We start from the raw sequence: 22,032 nt of genomic DNA, 5'->3' as shown, positions 1-22,032 counted from the left end.
AATAATAATAGGAAAGAGTATTTGATCAGATTTCCATTGTTCCAATGATTTCGAATTTCTCTTCTTTAATTATTATACGAAGTAAAACACATTATTTTATTTTTTTCTCTATTATATAACTCAATCACAATTTTTCTATGATTAAAAAAAAAAATATTAGATAATATTTTAATTCAACTCTTTATCGTAATATAGAAATTACTGGTCTGTCTGGTAATTAAAACTAACATCATTCTTTTCCACATTCGGAGAAAAATTTTTAGTTTGATAATGATAAAAATGGTTTTTTTTAAAATGATAAAAATTGCATGAAGATCAAAATTTGAAATGTTATGTAACATATAGAAAGAATGATGTAATATCCAGATTGTGGTGAATTTTATTTGTAAAATGAAAAATAAAATTTTGAAGCATATGTCGATTTCAAAGCATATATAACAAAAAATAATTATAGTAAGGAATTTCATAAATTATGAAATACGATCATGTAAATTTTCTGACAAATAAATATATATCCTAAATAATAATCTATTAATCCATAAATATTCCATATGTGATACTAGCATTTCATTAATTCTAAATATTATATGATATAATATATAATATATAATATTAAAAATTAACAAGAAGAAATTCATGATGTTTTTTTGAGCTTGGTAAATAGTTCATGAACTTTAAAATAAATATTTCTTTACTTAAATAATTTCATTATTATATTCATTATAATTTCATTATAGAGATGACTGTTTTTTGAATTGATAGTCTGATATATTCTTTTAAAAAGTAATTGATTTCAATGATTAAATGTTAAAGCACAATTAAAAATGTAATTTTTATGTTTTAAAATCAACTCTTTTAAAATATATCTATGGTTTGAATGAATAAATAAAACTAATATAATATAATTATAAATAAATAAATGTAAATATTTGATACGAAATGGAATTTTTGAATTTATACATTTAATTAATACTGTATAATGATATAATAAAATTGATCATAATAAAATTTAAAAATAATAAAAAAATTAATATGAATTGATAATTAAAAATTATAGTAACATTGTTATTAATAAATATTAAACAACTGAAAATTTCATGAAATGAAGTATAATAATATAATTTATTATTTGTACTATTATTATGCAATATATATTTAAATTAGAAATTGTGACATGAATTTATAATAGATAATAATGAAGTTTATTAAAATAAAAATTTAATTATAATTATAAATGGATAACAAAGAATATAGATACATTAATTATATGTATAATCTTTTATATCATAATTATAACATATATAATCGACAATGAAATATATATAGACATATTATTCTGCTAGCAAAATTTAAATAAAAACTATAAATTTATTCAATAATTAAAAAAGATAATTATTAATAGATTTTTATTTGATTTTGATGATTTTTAAATATACTATATAAGAAAAAATTTTGAACAATTTTTCTTTTACATATTCATTTAGTTTTCTGTTCATTTAGTTTTCGAAATATTTGTAAAAAAAAATTATTGCTACTATTATTATATACAATGTGTATTATATATATACAATTTCTCATATATATATATATATATATACACGGTCACAATATATCAGTATGGGATCGCTTTATCCTTTGTAAAATTGTAGCGACAACAAGTTACTAAGATATATAACAGGTAAACTAAGATAAGATCTATTTCCTCATAGATCATGATGGGCTAAAATATCTCAAATCCAACTTGAGATGGAACTTAAATATTCCATGGATTTTTTAGAAAAATAAAATATAAAACTTGGGCGACTGAAATTACAATGAAAAATATCAATGATGATGTTGATATTCATTATAACTTTGATCATTGATTTCAAAAAATATCAAGAATAATGCTGATATTATAACTTTGGTTATTGTAATTTCAAAAAATATCAAAAATGATATTGATATTCATTATAATTTCATGCATTATAATTTCGATCGCTCAAGAGTTTTATATTTTATATTTCAGATCCGAAAGAAATGTCCAAGTTCGATATATATATATATATTCGATATATAATATATATTACCTATATATTAACTTATCTATTTATAAATTCCATTAATCATAACCATGAAATAAATATTATATCACTACTATCTTATGTCACTACAGATAAGATATCTTGCGAATCTGAATATTATTTATCAAAGAAGTAATAAATTTAAATAAAAATTCGTTCAAAACTCGTGAAAAATCTCTTCCATGGTGTTGCATGAACGATTATGTTACAGAATACTTTGTAATTGTGAAGTGACCATTAATAAGATTATGAAAAAATATAGTTTTTATTCAAGTTATTTTAAGATCATAATATAATATATCATTGATTTTTTCTTAATATCAGTTATAATACTATGGGAATATATATCATTTAAAAAACATAAAGTTTATTATCGAAAAAAATATTTCTTTTTGACATTTTTTTATTGCAATTTATTACAAAACTGATTAATTTTTGCTTAAAACATTTTTTTATCAGATTATCAGAAGTGTTTGAAAAATCATGATTAAGTTATGTTATAAATCTTGTATTTTATATAATATTTGAAAATATTTGAAATTTAGGAATATTTGTAAAGGATACTTATTGTATTTTATATTAGATATATTAAATTGTATAATATTTATTTTTTTCATGTATCTTCTTCTTTTTTATATTTAATACATTGTGTATACTAATTCTTATTTATATAAATAATTGATTAAAATTATAATAATAATAAATAATATATATAAATAATAGTATAAATAAATAACAATAAAAAATAGAAAAAAATAAAAAATACAATAAAAAATACAACGATAAAAATTTCATGTTTTCAATTTATGTAAATATATTTCTTTATTTAATTTATGAATTTATTATTATAATATATTAAATATTAACTGTTAAATTGTTTAATAGATATAAAGCAAATATTAATAAGATAAATATTAATAAAGCAAATTTTAATAAGATTCTTTATTATTTTAAAGAAAGTTTCAAAAGTTATTATTAAATATAATAATATTTATATATTTGATATTTTTTTTAATTATGTCTAATATTAAATAGCTCTACAAGTTTATATAGATGTATACAATTTTTTATATACAATTAATTCTGTTAATTAAGCCCATAAAATGAAGTACTATATATAAAGTACTATAAAATAGAATTTGTAATATATATTATATATTTATATATTATATATTATTCTATATTATATTATTTTTTAGATAAAAATATGCAAATTTTCAATTTTGAAAAATTAATTCTAGATAGAAACATCTATAAATGTTTTAAAAATATCTTGTGTTGAGAAGAATTTGTACTGAGAATCTTGTATTGAGAATTTAAAGATTTATAAATATTTAAAAAAAATGTTATTTTTTCTATATTTTCCTATTTTATCCAAAAATAATTTATCAATAATATGTATCAATAATATTTTATATTATCAATATAAAAATTATTACAAAATATATATTATAGTCTTTAAAAAGATAAAAATATATTTACAAAAAGATAGAGTTTCTTAAAATCTAAATTTTATTTATATTTATGTAATTATAACTTCTATAACTTAACTTATAATTTTGTATTATAAGAATAAGGAAAAATTGAATAAGGAAAATTGAATAAAGGAAAAACTGTCGATATGCTCATTATAAAATTTGTACTTTGAAAAGATATATCTCATTAAATTATGTAAATTTTTCTTCCACCATTATTTTCTCCTATATTTGTAATTTTATACAAAAAATAGCTGTTTTCTGATTTACAAATTATTTACTATATGTACACGATGTTCTAAAAAAAAATAATAATAATTTGTTATAAATTATTTATAATTTAAAAACTGAACAATTTTTTTCTTTGTTGTTTTTTTTTTAGGATATATATATATAAGTTGTTGAAAAGGCTCAAGAAATTGGAGTTCCTAAAATACTTAAGTCACGATAAACGTCCGTGCACAATATCACGACAGCACGGTACTATTTTCTACGCCATTACAATCTATACAAGGTATTCTGGACAATCAATATTTATTGCGAGGATCGTCAAAAGGAAGCATCTTTTGCCAACGACCTGTGATCATGCTCAGCCCAAAGATGCAAAGAACTGGTAAGTGAATGAAGTTTTCATTACTTCCAACTCAATTTATATTAATCATTAAAATATTATATATATCTTTAAAAAATATTTCTAATTTATTGTAAAACATTTACGAATAGATATGGAGAAAAAACAAGAAAATTAAATTACAGAAATGATCTTGCTCACAACAATGCGAGTAGAATTTGTATATACAAATATATAATATATAATATATAATATATAATATATGTAATATATATTATAATATATAATATAATATATATAATATACTTATTGTATATATATATATTTTTATTTAAATTTATATATATATATATATATATAATATATAATATACAGTATATATTATATATATATTATAATATATTATAATATAATATACATATATAATATAATATGTAATATATATATTTGAAAAGAATAGGAATAAATTTAATAAATAGTTCGAACATCTCGCCATTTTTGATCAAATAAAAAAGGATATAAATGAAAAATATTTTAGTATTATTGAAAGTTAAATGAAAATTTATTGAAAATATTTCTGCAAATATTTTTAATTTTTGAATATTTTTTACATTAAAAAAAGTTCAACATAGTATATTATAATTTAATATAAATTTAATAATTAAAAATAATTAACTCAGAGATTAAATTGAAAGATTTATTCAGAATAAATTTTTAACATTGAATGTGTATATGAATCGTTTGATTAAATATTTGAAATCAACAAAATAAAAATTATTGTGAAAAGAATTTGACTTACAACTATCGTTTTTATTTTTTTAAGATAAACATAATTTTTTAACTTTCATGGAATAACTTGTAAAATAATTTAATAGATCAGATATAGAGAATATATATAAAGAATAATATATATATATAAAGAATAATATATATATATAAATATATATAAAGAAAAATGAATTCTATTTCTTGATGAAAAATTGTCGACATTTTAAACTATTATAATTTTATTAAAAAATCGTACAATTAATTTGAATTTTTTTAAACCGTGAAATTTTTAATTTATATACTTCTGAATTTGTTTTTTAAATATTTTTATATTATGTTATATCATGTAACAAATAGAAAAATAAAATACTTTTTTTCTTAAAAATTTGAAAAATTCAATGAGTTATAAAAACATTGAAAAAAATTTTTTGAAACTAAATCCACTAAAAATTGAAGTCTTTTCTTTACAATAATTGTTCCAAAAATTGATATATGATTATATTTATTAAGTTATTGAATTTTAAATATTTGGATTAGACGAAAATTCAAAAAACATTAAATTCTTATTATTTTAAATATAAGTAATTTAGCGAAAAAATAATTGTATAATAAGTTTAGATCCTTTAGTATTATAAAGGATATTCAATTTTTAAAATTTTTTATGAATTCAATAATGAAAAAAATTTTCTGTATTTTTATAATCGATTGAATTTTTAAAATTTTTGAAAAGTATTCATATATTTCTATTTGTTACATGATATTAAAAATTATTATTTACATTAAAAATTAATTATTATTATTTAAATTATTATTATTTATATTAAAAAAATAAAAAAAAACGAATTCAAAACTGTGAAAGTAGAAGAAAGTAAGAAATTTTACATTTTAAAATAAATTCAGACTGATTATTGTATGATTTTTTTTATAAACATAATTCAAATATAATTTAAAATACCGAAAATTTTTTATTAAATTTAGATTCACTATATTATTATGTGTTCTTTAATTTGCTAGTTAAATAAAGTAATTTATAGCAATAAAGTAATTATAGAAAATTAGATAGCAACAAATGAAGAAATATATTTATTAATAGTATCGCCAAATGTTGCTTAAGATGATGGATAGTTTTAGTTTAAATCACATTTAATTGCTGAATCACACGAACAAACTTTCACCGTTTAACTTTTAAATATAAGTATTGTAATAAATATTGTAATAGCATAAGTTGAAATTGAACTGTAACAAATCCTTCAGCTTTTCAGATTTGAATCGATTGACAACATATTTGCCTTGAAAGTTCTTTAACTTCATATCATTGAGATTGTAAATTGGAAATATTTATCTATATTTAGTAATTATTTCGAGATATTTCTCGACAGTTACTTTTATTATTTTTTAAAATTATTAATTAGAAGAAAAATGAAGAAAAATTGTGTGAACTAGGATCCAATAAGTTTTATATATATAATTGAATTATATATATAATAAAAAATGAATTTTAATACATTATTTGTTATTAATAACTTAAATAAATTAGTTAAATTGCTTAATTAGAATATTTAGTCTTTATACATTCTAATCTGAATGTAAATTAAATTAGAACTGGAAATTGAAAATTCGATATAATTAATTCAGTAAATTATTTTGTGAAATAATAATTTCATCTAATATTAATTTTATAATATTAGATGATATAATATTATTTTATTAATATTAATTGTTATTAAAAATTTTAACTTTTAAATATTTTTTTTTTGAATTTTTAAAGATAAAAATTTTATTTTATACAAAATTGAAATTAATTATCATTGAAGTAAAAAATTGATATTTTGATTAAAATATTATATAGTGCCACATACAGTATAATCACATATATAGAAACAGAAAGAGTTATATATCATATATATGTATATATTATATCATATTTTATTTATTCAATAATTTATTCGAAGTAAGTAAATAATTATTTATTATATAAATAGTTTAATATAAATATATTAAATATAGTATACTATAAATAAATATATTAAAAATACTATTAATATATTATATACAATTTACATAGAAAAACATATAAAATCCAGACAATTATAAAAAATTATATTTAAGCTTTATAATTAAGAGAAACAATAGATTTAATAATAATGAAATGTATCTATAGTTTATAGATTTATTATTATTTATTATTGATGAAAGATTTTATTTTTAATACTCAAAAAATTTATAGAAAAATATAATGAAATAGATTTGACTATTCACTAAAATCGTTTAATAAGTATTTATAAAAATATACTTTCTATTAATTTCGACGATCTCGAAGTTATTCCACAACTTTTTATTAACATCGTTCAATTCAATCAGTTTTCGAAATATTCATAAAAAAGCTATCGATATTTTTATAATAAATTTTACCTATATATTTTATTTTTCTACTTATATTATTTATAAAGGGAAGCCTCAATTTAAATTTTTCTAAATTTTGAATATATAAAAAAAAGAATAATATATATTTTGTTCGAAGCGTAGGTTTCAAAATTGTGGTTCAAAAATTATTGCAAAAAGTAAATTATAATTTTTATATTACATTTACATCAAATGTTTAAAAATAAAATCTTATATGAATTAAAATTTAAATTTTATATAGAATTGCGATCATAATTATAATAAGATAATAATTGATAATTGTAGTTAAGTTAAATTTAATTTAATTAAAATTAATTATAAAATTAATTGTATTTAGACGTTTTGGAAATCTTATTATAATTATGATCGCAATTATAAACTTCACTTTGAATTATCATATTCACTTATTAAATTATCATATTAAGTATAATTGAGCAATAATTTTGAAATACTAATTTATTCACTTAAAAATTTATAATAATCTAATCTAATTTTGAAATACTAATTTATTCATTTAAAAATTAATAATCTAAAATTAATAATGTAATCATAGATTAGATCAATTTTTATTATTGTTAATCGATGAGAAAATCTTTCTACAACTTAAGTCTATCTTTTTGTTTTTGAATTATGATTATCTTATATTTTGGACAAAATACATCAAAACTTTTTTCTCTACAATATAGTTTTTTGAGAAACTGAAACTTATCAACAATAATATATATAGAAAAAAATTGTCCAAAATATTGAATTTGACAATATATTTCAAATAATTTCATTGAAATCATTGCGAAGTATCCTTTTAGATAATCCTTTTACGTATCGGAGTATCCTTAGAGATACTTAATTAGATTTTAGAAACTTACTTGACTAAATCCACAATTTGGTACTAAATTACTTACCATTCGACTTAAATTATTAGACGTGTTTGAACCAACCTATATGTTATATGAAACTCACAATCTGATAATCTCTGGGACATTATCGAATCGTTTCTGATCTAATATCCAACGTTAATACAATCTTGTTACAATATACATATGTTATATACATCATTATATATTAATTTATTGTAAGAATATTCGCAGAATATGACATATGAGTGATAGATCTAATTATATAATTAATATTATTATAAATCTATCAAGTTATATAATGATAGATTCACAATAAATTCATATGCATTTACACTATTAAATAACTCTTCCGAATAATGTTTCCAACTTTTGATTATAGCAGAGAATAAATTTCACGAATTCATTTACAAAAAATTTTTAATGTTTAAAAGAAAAGTTAAAAAATCTCAAAATTTTGCAGAAATTTATTGTTCTATAGATAAAATATAAATACAATATTATATATTATAAATTATTTAAAGTTATACATATTTAAAAAAAGTTATAGTTTATCTGTTAAAACCAGGTTTTTAGAGATTTTAATGAATTTAAAATATGTTGCTAAGCACATCATTTTCAGCAACTTTTTCCGATATACAGAATATCAAATAAAATATATAAAACAGATTTGAGTGAATTTTATTTTAAATAATAATTTAATATCAATTATTTCAAATAATTAATAACAATATTATTTGATATTTCAATGGATATCATATTTTTTATTTCAATTAAATAATAAATTTAAAAAAAATTTTTTTGAAGAAATAACCTTTATTTCTTAACCTTATTTCTAACCTTTCTTCTCTTGAAAATTTGTTTTTTAAATAACATTCAATATAAATATTAAGTTATAAATAATTGTATTATTAATTATTAATAATTAATAATTATAATACAATAATATAATAGCAATTATGGCATATGTAAATATGTGTAATATGTATAATAAGAACAAAAGTTAATATTAAAATTAATATAGATTATTTAAATATAATATAATTAATTAAATAAAGCTATGTATTAATAATACATATATTATAAGAATTTATTAAAAAACCTCTTTTTTCATTAAAATGAAATACAAATTAGAGATAATAAATAAATAATTATATCGAATAACAAATAATTTATTTTATGATAAATAAATTATTTAATTGAAAATATATTAATTTATTTTTTATGTGAAATATTTATATTTCATGAAATATTTATATTTTAAAAATAAATTATTTTTCTAATTTTAAGTAATAAAATATATCTTTTAAAATAAGAAAATTTAAAAAATTTACTTATTATGTTATAAGTAATTTAAATTTTTATAGTTATAGTTTAGTTTAATAAGTAATTAAAGTGAAGTGAAACAAAGATAAAACGAGACAGTGATATAAAATATATAAAATTGTTTTATTTTATTTACTTTAATAATTTATAATTTAATAAATAAATTTCAATAAATAAATCAATATTTTTGAATATATCAACTTTTATATTTATTCTAATCTCTGAAATCAACTTTCTAAAGTTATTCCACGAATATATTAATAGTTTGTATAACCATTGCAATTACAGATTTTAGTTTTTGAATTAGTTTCTTTATTAAATAAGATTTTTTTAAATATTTTCATTGATGTATATAAAATAACAAAAAATATAATAATAAAAAAACAGCTCTCAATAATTTTAAAAAAATAGAAAATAATAACATTAACAATGTAAAAAATACTTTTATGAAAATCGTAATTCAAAATTCGAAATCAAATAAATGAAATATAATTAAATAAAAAATAAATAGAAAATAATTAGAAAATAATTAAATAGAAAAAAATATTTTTAATCACAAGATTTTCATTAAAATCAGTAAGAAGATAGAACATAAACATATTTATGTTATTCTATTTAAAATCAAAAATAGTAAAAAAAAAGAATATAAAAATACTGTTAAAAATAATAGTTGTATTATTGTAATTTTTATACTGAATCTGAAAGTGTTTTGATTAATTTTTAATCAAAATAATTACTAAATAATCCAGCATTCAATCAATAATCATTATAATCATTATAAAATAATTTATTTTAAAAATTAGATATAGAGAAAATAATAAAAACGAAAAATTTTTTTTTAATCAAAATGTTTAATTATTATTAAATCTATTATTAACATGGTGTAAATTCATCAGAGGAGAACAATAGTGATAACTAAACAGATTGAAAATATGTACATACTAAAGGGACATACTCTAGGAACATTGGATTTGAATGAATAAATTGTGAATTCGGTTACATACTATTTGACGTGTGATATTCATTACATGTTGCAGTGAGAGTAAACGACTCGCAGCTTGTGATGCTCTCAGAAAAAGCCAATTATGATCACTCATTGAATGGATATTTGCACAAACGAACTGCTGACTCAACCAAGTGGCAATTACGATGGTTCGTTTTATATCAGGTAAATGATATCTTATATCATTTTTATGTAAATTAATTCGAATTTTTAAATTCCATTTAAAACAAAAACTATTTTTTTTCGTTTTTTAAACAAGTCAGTTTTTTAAACATAGTGAATTTGTAGTAAAATTTGTATGCGCGTGTACTTGTAACATATAAAAGTTTTCAATTAATACTTTCGCACGATAATAAAATTTTCAGTTTTATATTTCATTTCATGCAAATTTGTTATTTCGACAACTCATATAAAAAATTAAAATTTGTTTAATTCTTTTTTAAATCATTGCTTATTCTCATTATTATAAAAATTCACATAATGTTTATTAAAACGATCAATTTCCTTTTATATTCTTTTTTAGCTTCAAACTAATTTAATTGTATATAGAAACAAAATAAAGAATTAAAATTATTGTATATTAAATAGGTTAGTATTTTAAAAAAAATACATTTTTTGTTTTTATTAGATGAAATTCTTCGTTATTTTTATAAATAGTTTTGTTTAATTTCTTATCTTGTAGTTTTATATAATAGTTATATAATAGTTTTATAATAGTTTATAATAGTTTTATATATAGTTACTTGTTCATTGCAACAGGATATGTTTACTTTACTAGAAATTTTTTTGCATCATGTAAATTCTTTGATTGTACTATCAGGAATTCTTTTTTATTTGTTTCAAAAAACGAATCGAAAGCTCTATTTCAGCAACTTATCCAAAAGTTTCTTCTGAAAACGTAATCAAGTTTTACAGCGAAAAGTTTACATGAAGCTTTGATTAATTTGCAATTTTTTGGAAAGTTGTTCATGAAACTTGAAAAAAAGTTATGTTTTTATTTTATCTATGAAATAATTTTCATCTTTTATTTGTCAATATTCATTATTTTTATTACATAATTTTTTGCCATAGAGAACGAATTGATTTTAAAATATTAATTGTAAAATATTAATAATTTTATATTTTTATTGATATGGTTGTATTTTTATTACAATAATAAATCCAAATGGAATTTTGTAATCTTTCATTATTTAAGAATTCGATACTTAAGATTTTCAATATATTAAAATACTGGTAGTTTATTGTTTAGTCACTCTAGTTGAAACTAGAACAAAAGGGTAAAATTTAAATAATATGTGGATATTGAACGAAAAATTGATCAGTAGAACTTATAATGAAATGAAGCGAGTAATAAGCGTGAGTACAGTGAACTAATCTGACACGCTATCAAAAAGAGAGCGTCTCCACTTCAATAGAATTGTTCTGCAATTGTGTGCAGAAGTGCCTTCGGAAAATTATTTATAATTATTCTAAAAAATATTGACATACTCTAAAACATGATAATTTTTTAAAATTGGATTTAACTGATTTGAATTGTTTTAAAATAATAAAAATAAAATAATAAACGCAAAAAATTTTGAAAAAATTGTAATTGGAAAAAATTGTCAAAAAAATAAAAATTGCTCTTTACAATTTTTTTACAACTGAATCTGCAATGAAAATTTAAAAAACATATTTTGAATATTTATATTAATTATATATTATACTGAAAATTTTATTAAAATCAATTTATACAGAAATAAACTACAAATATTGAAAAATGCAAAAATATTAAAATTGTGAATTTAAAAATTTTTACCAATTTTAACCAAAAATCGTGAAAAATTGCAATTTTTACTATTTTTAATTGTTTGTTCATAACAGTCGATTTCAATGACATTTTTAGCATATATATAACTAATACATACACATAAATCTAAATCAAAATATATTTTTTAAATTTTCATTAAATTGAAATAAAAAAGTTGAAAAAGTGATTTCACTATTTTTTTCGCAGTTTTGACAAATTGCAATCTTTTCAAGATTTTTTTATATAACATTTTCTAGCTTCTCAAATATTTTTAACTTAATAATTTCATAATTGAAATCATTAAGTTAAATTTTAAAAAAATTATCCTTTAAAGGATATATTAATATTTTGTAGTCATTATACATATTATAAAAATTATGTATTTTTTCTAATCAATCAATATAAGATTTAAAAAAATACATCTAAAAAAATTCATTCTTAATTCATAAATATAAAAGTTCTCTTTATATCTTGTAATTTTCAAAAACAGAATTATAGATTATATTTATAGATTATATAATATTGAATAATAATATTCAATATTTTGATTACAATACAATATTTTGTTTATTTATTATTCAAAAATAAATGAAATATTTTATTTTTTTATTTTTACATAATGTTTTATTTTAATGTAAAAAAAAACAAAATATAAAATAACATTTTTTTATATATATTCCTATAGACATAATGATATATGATGATATAGACTATGATATACTATACATTCGAACATATACATATTTATGTTACAGAACTTACTATTCTATTATGAAAACGAAACCTGTTCGAGGCCCAGCGGTGTTATTTTGTTAGAGGGTTGTTACTGTGATCGTCTCATTACAGCCAAAGGCAAAGAGCCAGATAAACAGGTAAGAGAATTTATATATAGTATTATATATAATATTACTTTTAGTTGCAGTTTTTGTACAGTATGAGGCTATATTATACATGCAGCTATACATCATATATATCTATATGGAAAATTGCTCATCAATATTTTATTAAATGTATCTTACTCATGAACAATTAATGGAAATATAAAAAATATGGTAAAATCTTTTGAATAATAATTTCTAACATGTTTAATAATTAATTAGTAATGAAAATAAATTTTTTTAACATAAATTTATCTTTCTAAGCGATTTAAATATTACAGGATATAATATATATTATAATTTCATAAAACATTTGTTAATATTTACTTGACAATATATATGTTTTAATATACAATTGAGTGAAAATATTTTTTGATAATAATGACAGTTATAAAAATTTAAATAAATTTAAATAAATAAACAGAAAAATTTACTAATGAAATAATATTATATATTATTATTAAGAATAATAATTTTTAAATTTTATAATTTTTTTATAAGTAAAATAATATTAAGCTTAAAAATTAAAAATATATTATAGAAATAATAAATAAAAATATTTTAATTTTATAGATAATTATTATTAATTAATATTTTATAATGTTATTTCAAGATGTATAAAATTGAATTATAAAAAATAATAAAAAATAATTGATTATATAAGCATTAAGAAATTTTACGTATTATTTATATTTTATATTAATATTTTAGCGTCTAATAATTATAGTATCTCATTGCAATATTTGTTATCAATATAAAATAAGATTGCATGAATGAAATTCAAGCAATTAATTAAAGTAATAAAATTACAAAATCTTATATAAAAATTTATAAGCATATTTTGCAAATTTATTCTTAATAAAATGTGCAATATATTTCATAATGAATATAAAATTTAAAAATTGTCTATTTCGTTTCATTTTCCTGAAATAAGATATAATACAGAAGTCCACTGGTTAGTGAAGCGATAATTGAAACCGAGAAGTTACATTAAGTTAAGATTAAAGAAGTTGTTACTTTCTCGAATAGAATATTTATGAGTGCTATTCAAAAAAAAATAACTTGAAAGTTAAAAAAATAAAATCAATTAGATTTGTTTTGATCAACGATATAATAATTCATTAATGATGAATTACTATAATAGATATATACATATAACGAAAAATAAAAATTTTTTAATTTTTATATTAGATTTATAAATATACATATTTATTATAGGTAATAATATAGAATAACAATGATAGATTTAATGATTTAATGAAGTCAGAAAAAAAAGATATACAAAAAATATTAAATTTTTATTTTTCTTTTTAATATATAATTAATAATATAAAAAATATAATTTAAAATAAAAGATGTATTATATATAAAATATATACATATATTATATTATATATCATATTATATATTATATGTATAATATGTACATATCTTTATATATCTAATATAGAATTTAGAAATTATATTAATTATATTAATATAAATAATATTAATATAAAAATTAGATATATCTTTATATATATATATATATAAAATAGATAATAACAAAACGATATACATATTAAAATATAAAAATGAATCAAATTTTTAAAAATTAACTAAGATAAATATTTTCATTTTATTATTTTCAATGAGTAATATAATTACTGTTTCTTATTATTTATAAATAATTATAATTACATTATTTTAATAAGGAATTTAATTAATTCTCTTCTTTTAATTAAAAAAAACTATTATAAATATAAAAATATAAATATATAAATATAAATATAATTAATACTATAAATATATTATATGAAAAATTATATATATTATTTGCTACAAATAAAATAACCGAATTTTTTAATAAAATTATTATTAAAAAAATTTTATAATTTTATTGAAAATAATATCATTTAAAGTTTAATTCAATAAATTTAATATATTTAATATTTAATATATTACTTATCCATCAAAAAACAAACTTATAATTATTATAATGAATTTATTTGATTTTTTAATTGATTGCTATTTTCTTTTATTAATAATTCTTTTATTTTTTTTAATTATATTTAATTATATATATTATTAATTATAATTTTTTATGCTAATTATTTATTTCTTGAATTCAATCTTTTTCGTTTTATGTTAATAATATTAAAATTATATATAATTATATAATTATAATTATAATTATATATAAAATAATACACAATTTATGTTTTTATAATTAAACATTTGATAAAATAATATTCAAATCGTATCTACTGAAGTTCAAACTTTAATTGATATGAATATTATATTAACGTTAAATTAATAAATGATACATTTCTTTAACGATATTTTTAGTCAATTATTTTTATATTTTCTTTCATTATTATTTATTAAAAATAATTTACTCTAATTTTCTCTTTAATTTAATTTTTAATTTTTTTTAATTTTTCTTTAATTTTCTGTAATTTGTTATTTTTAAATAAATTCATAGATTCTCAGAAAAATGTTTTTAATATCTTGTTTTGTTTAAAAAATTAATACAAGAAATACATAAAAATATAGTAAGATAAATTGGAATAAATATTGATTGTAATAACAATTTTTATTCTTACAATTTAAAATAAAAAAATTCATATAATATCATGATGAAGAATTATTCAAAAATTTTGATTTTGATAAAAATTTATGTATATATAGAATATAAAAACATAATAATATATAGAATATAAAACTTAAAATTTCAGGAAATTATAAGTTATTATAATTATAAGTTAAAAGATAAAATTTCATTACAAACAAAAAATTAATTTTTTAAACAAATTTTTCATTTTTAGTTTTTATGAGTATATAGAATATAATGGTTATATATGAATTTTTTTAATAGAATATCATTTTAAGAAAGAAAAATCACAAATCACAAATTTCAACATGTTCTGATTTTTTTAAATATAATTCAATAATGATGCAATTAAGACAAAATTTTAAATTGCAGAATAAATAAGAATAAGATTTAAGAAAAAATTAAAAAAAAATTTTGAGACAAAATAAAATTCAAAATATAAAGAAATGCTGAAACTTTGGAAATTGACTTTTAAAAAGAGAGTCTTCTCTTGATAAAAAAATTGCTCCATGAATAATCTATTATCTTTCATAAATTAAAAGTTTGAGTTAAGTGAATTTTTTTATAAGATAATATAGCTATGAAAATTATTAATATTTATAATAATTTACAATATATAAGAAATTTATGTTTTTTTATACTTTTTTTTTAAAATACAAATCATATTGACAATAATTTTGTTGATCTTTTGAAATTAATAAATCAATAGATCAGCTATTATTATTATCATTATTTTTTAAAAATGGCCCTTTTTAATTATTCTTAAAAATAGATAATTTCATTTACTCTATCAAGATTATGTATTATGAAATGAATTATATTCTAAATGAAATACCCTTTCGAAAACTTGTAAAAACAAAACTTTAAAACGCATAAGCCATATCCATTCTCTTTTGTTTCCATTTTAATATAATTTTAATATAATTTCTAATTGACTTAATATAATTTCTAATATAAATTCTAATTGACATTGAGTTTAAATTTATATATGAAAATAATATATAATTATTTAAAATCAATTACAAAAATATTTATATATTATATGAAAATCCGAAAATATTGATTTTATTTGTATGTATACAAAATTTGTATATATATAAAGCTTAATGATATGCATAGAATAATTTTTTTCTCGAGAGAAAATTTTTTTAACAGAATGAGATCAATTCTCAAAAATTTTAATATTTTTTTAATTTTGGATATAAACTTATCTACTATTTTTCATAATAATATTTTTCATTTCATAATAAAGCAAAATGAAACCAAAAATTTTATAATTTAAAATTTTACCTTATTTTATAAAAGTTAAAAAATAATTAATTTAAAATAACGAAAAAATATTGAAACTTCAAACATTGATTTTATCTGATATTTCGCTAAAATAAATTACTATAAATATATATAATCTATTATATAATATATTAACTATAAATATTATCTACTTATAAAGTTTCGTTTTAATTTTTAAGATACTTACAAAAACTTATCGATACATTAAATTTTTTATATCTCACGTGACTCCATTTTAATCTAATCCAAATATATATAAAAAAATTTCAATAAAAAATAATTTAAGATGAAATTTGTTTTATGCTTTATGAATTTAATTAGGTTAAATTAAAATAGCACAATAGAAAAATTTATTTATCTAATTATGTCTACTGTAATTAAAAGATTAAAAATTTTATATTTTAATTATTTAATTATTAGTTTAAATTAATAACTATAAAAATACTGAATAATAAAAAACAAACGCATATTTATATATTGTTATAAATGCACATGTATAAACACATATAAAAATGGAATTATATAGTATTTAATATTCTTTGAATATTTCAGAATATAAAATCGAACTGCAATTGAAAAAAGATATTAAAAATCTTGTTCTCTATAACATATTCAGAATATTGATAACATATTTCAAAATTATCGAAATTGATATAGATAAATAAATATTATGATAGAAAATTTATAAATATAATATATAATATATAAATTAAATAATCAAAATTTTATTATATTTTTACATTATATAATTTATATGTTTTTAGATATTCTTTACTAGATACTCTTGCTTTTTTACTTTTTTGAAGAAGAAAATTATATGCTTTTATCTTTTTTTTGCTTTATTACATGAAATTATATATTAATATAATGTGATCTTTCTTCTTTTTTTGAATGCAATATTGTTTTCTTATTTTATGCTTTAACATAATATCTATTTTTTTTATTTGTTTCTTATTGATAATTTGTTCTTTTTGTCTTTCTTCGAATACTTTTCTTTTTCCATCTTCTTTGTCCAATTTAAACAATCAAACAAAATTATTATTTTTTTTCTTCAATAAAAATAAATCTAAAAAGAATATTGATAGAAATCCCTGATATGTATATTTATTTTGTACATAAATGAACAATCCAATTGTCATACTTCTTTCAAAAGTAATTAATTTTTAAAAATTAAAAAAATGAACATAAAGTAATTAAATTATTATATTTTTAGTATAAAACTATAAATCTTTATTTAAATGTAATTAAATAATTATAGATATTGAAAAAAAAATAATCTTTTTTTCAAATTATAGAAAATATTTACTAAAAATATTAATCGAAACAGTATAATTTATTCATTTTCGTTATATTAAGAAACAAATTAATCAAAGTTTTATAAAATTTTAATGTATTTGATCTTGATTTTTTTATATTATGAATAAAAAATTATAAATATTAAAAGCAAAAAATTTCTATATTATAAAAAATCAGAAATAAATAATTAAAATCACAATTTTTTTTCTATAAAAAATTAAGCCTAAAATTAGATAATTAATTCATTAAATAAATTAAATTCTTACATATCTCATGCTGTAATTAATTAGTGATTGTAATTGATCAATAGCCCATTATTGTATAGTAAATAATATAACTTAATAAATTTTAATAAATTTCAAGAATTAAAAATAAATTTTAATATTAAATTTTCGTGGTTAATTATTAATTTTCTATTAAATTTGCTTATATAGAGATAAAAATAATGAAAAGAATTAATAGTATTTAATTAAATACTATACAATATATATAATGTAACAAAAATTTTATTTTATATTTTAATTAGTATTTTTTAGAATTTATTATTTTTTAAAAACTTTTTTAGTGAAAAAAAAAAGAATTAAAAATTCTACTAAATTATTAAAATATTTGTTACATAAACTGTTTATTTCCTTTATATTTTGATACGACATTTGATTTGTTTACAAAATAAATAAAAAATCAGCATTTATTTATTAAAAAATATATAATCTTATATTAAATATATAATTATATTTAACATATTCATATATCAATATTGTATTTACGATTTGTGTCCAATAAAAACAATCCCTAAATTAATATATATTTTTACAACTATAATAAAACAATAAATATAATTTTAGAATACACTTTTAATAAATATTTTAACAAATGAAACATTTGTGTCTTAATGCTTTATATATAGTATCTATAGATCATCGCATTAGCAAAAAGAATTGCAAATACAATTGTATTCATATTTTTTTTTTTGTTGAAACATTAGCATTATGTAAATGCTTTATAATAGTTATTTCTGTCATAAAATTAAAATGTGATTTGCAAAAAAAGCATATCCTATTTTATATATTAAATTGATTGATACGATTTGTTTTACGTGATTATTTTACATATCGTTTTTTATTGATTGAATTTATTTGACACGACATCGCGATATTGAAATTTCGAATGTGAACTGATCAGAACAGATGTATTAGCAGTTTGTGTGATTATATATAAAATAGAAAGGAATTCATTGTTGATTAAAAATTGGGAATCATTATTTACAAAAACGTAACAATTGTTCAATTATACGTAACAATTATATCAATTTAAAATTTAAAAAAACTAAATAATATAATATTTATAATCTAATTAATATCAGCTAATAATATTGTAATAATATTTATTACTGATATTTATATAAATTCTATATATTTTTATTTAATTTTTTATTTATTCAATTTATTCAATAAATAATATTATATTTGTTAAACAATTTTAACTATATTACAAAATTATATTTATAAAAAATATTCATTTTCTTTTATCAAAGATAAATATTTAATCTATTTATTTTAATTTATAGAAAAATAAATGACGCATAATTTCTCTAATTATCGAAAATTATGTGTAAAGTATTAATGTATTAATTAATGTATAAATCCATCTATAAATTTTCTTGATAATTACTCGACAATTAAATATTTTTAAAATGCTTTGTACAGATTTTTCATATTGAAAAAAAATTATAAATCATTTAGTAAATAATTTTATTTAATGAAATAAAATTTATGAAATATATTATATTTTTATTATTTTATCAAAATATAATATTGTTTTCATCGTATTACTAAAAAGATCAAATTTTAATGAAAATTTAAATTAAATATTCAGAATATTATATGTGTATCGAAAAATTTAAATATTTGATTTAAATTTAACAATAATTTTAAAAAAATTTTTTCAATAAATTAAAATATATTAGTTAATACAGAAGTAAAAATATATTAAATATTATATATCTAATATATTAGATATAGATTGAAATATATTAGATAATGTAAAAATTATTTCATTTACGAAATTTATTTATAATTTACAATTTTGTTCTGATTGTCAATTATTACAATAATGAAGTAATCAAGTTTCTAAAATAATATTCTTAAAATCCAATAGTTATTTAATTTAATTTAATTTATGATAATAATTAAGAGATTTTTTACTGCTCCTTGACACAATAGCAAATTCGCATTTCAAAGAATGGAATATTAAAATAACTTTCATTATACATGTATATTTTTTAACATTTTTTGCTTTAATTATTCGAGATCAAAGAAATTAAATTAATCTTCAATTCAGTATCAAAGTGAAAATAGTTTGAAAAGTATAAACGTAAAAATTTTCATACATATTTATTATATTTCAAGTTTGAAATACTTTTATATATTATATTTTCTTTTTATTTAACTTGATTTGTTTTTGTGAATTATTGATTTTTTAATATTATTTTTAATAAATATAAAAAATATATATAATATTTAAATATAAGATAGGAAAATATTAAAAAATTATTCATTTCATTTAAATATAAGATTCATTTTTTCAATTTCTATTATGCACATATAGTGATATATATAGATAGCAAAAATGTTTAATTTAAATGTGATATAAGATAAATATTACATACAATAATAAAATTTTATGTCATATTATAATATTAATTTATTATAATATAATTAATATTAACATAACTTGTATATATAATATATATACAATATACATAATTAATATATATAATAATATATATATACATATATATACATATAGTAAAATTTTATATATTTTTTAAGAATATAAATATAAATATAAATATAAATATAAAAATATATTTTAATTTCATATTATAGATATTATATATCATATTTCAAAATAAATTAAATAAATTTGAGGAAATTCGTAAAAAGATTCAAGATGACTTAAAAAAACAAAATAAAATTTTTTCATATGAATTTTTTTCGTATTAGTTTTTTCATTAATATTAATATTAATTTCATTAAATATTAATATTATAACTAAATCAAGTTTGAAAATTTTTCAAATAATAAAATTATTTAATTGAATATAAATGAGATATCAATAAGTAATGTACATGTGAAAATAAGTAGAAAATATAGAATAAAATTTTATCGTTCTATTTTTTTTTTTTGAGAAAATTGAAATTGAACATATATAATCATATAATAGGTGAATTTATAATAGATGAATTTTCAAATTCGATTTTCTTGAAAATTTTTTAAATGAAAAAAAAATTTTTTTATTGTAATATTTGGAATAATCTTCTATCAACAGTTTATTCATATCAACAGTTTATCCTATAGGAAATTTGTTAATTTCTCTTATATTTTCAAACTTGATTTGTTTGAAAGCGAAACTTTTCATGCAATTTCATTATTCTTGATTTTCGTTTTATTTTGAATTATAAAATTTTCTTAACTTTATTTATACTATGAATTTTAAATTATTCTAATAAAGATATAGATTTAATTTAATAATATTAAATTTTTGTATGATATATATAGTGAAATTATTTAAATTAGAAATAACTATTTTTTTATTTGACATTGTATATATCAAAAATATAAGAATATGATCTTTTAAATATTTTATATTTAGTTTTCAATACTATTTTTTACCATATTTTATCATTACATATTACTATGTTATATTACTATACTATATTGT

The 22,032-nt window shown here is 16.2% G+C and overlaps 1 protein-coding gene across 1 annotated transcript in view; it reads left to right on the top strand.

The window, feature by feature from the left end:
* Positions 1–3,943: 3,943 nt before the first annotated feature.
* The window catches only part of LOC122719040 (ras-specific guanine nucleotide-releasing factor 1-like), a 138,915-nt gene continuing 120,826 nt past the window's right edge, over positions 3,944–22,032 (top strand). The window contains exons 1-3 of the mRNA XM_043944559.1: positions 3,944–4,151; positions 10,498–10,628; positions 13,008–13,124. Coding sequence (XP_043800494.1) covers positions 4,124–4,151; positions 10,498–10,628; positions 13,008–13,124 — 276 coding nt within the window. The 5' untranslated portion in view covers positions 3,944–4,123. The remainder of the gene's footprint in view (positions 4,152–10,497; positions 10,629–13,007; positions 13,125–22,032) is intronic.

Source organism: Apis laboriosa, unplaced genomic scaffold, assembly GCF_014066325.1.
Source record: "Apis laboriosa isolate Shangri-la unplaced genomic scaffold, ASM1406632v1 scaffold69_cov144, whole genome shotgun sequence".
Lineage (NCBI taxonomy): Eukaryota > Metazoa > Arthropoda > Insecta > Hymenoptera > Apidae > Apis > Apis laboriosa.
This window is presented reverse-complemented; position numbering and strand designations above follow the sequence as displayed.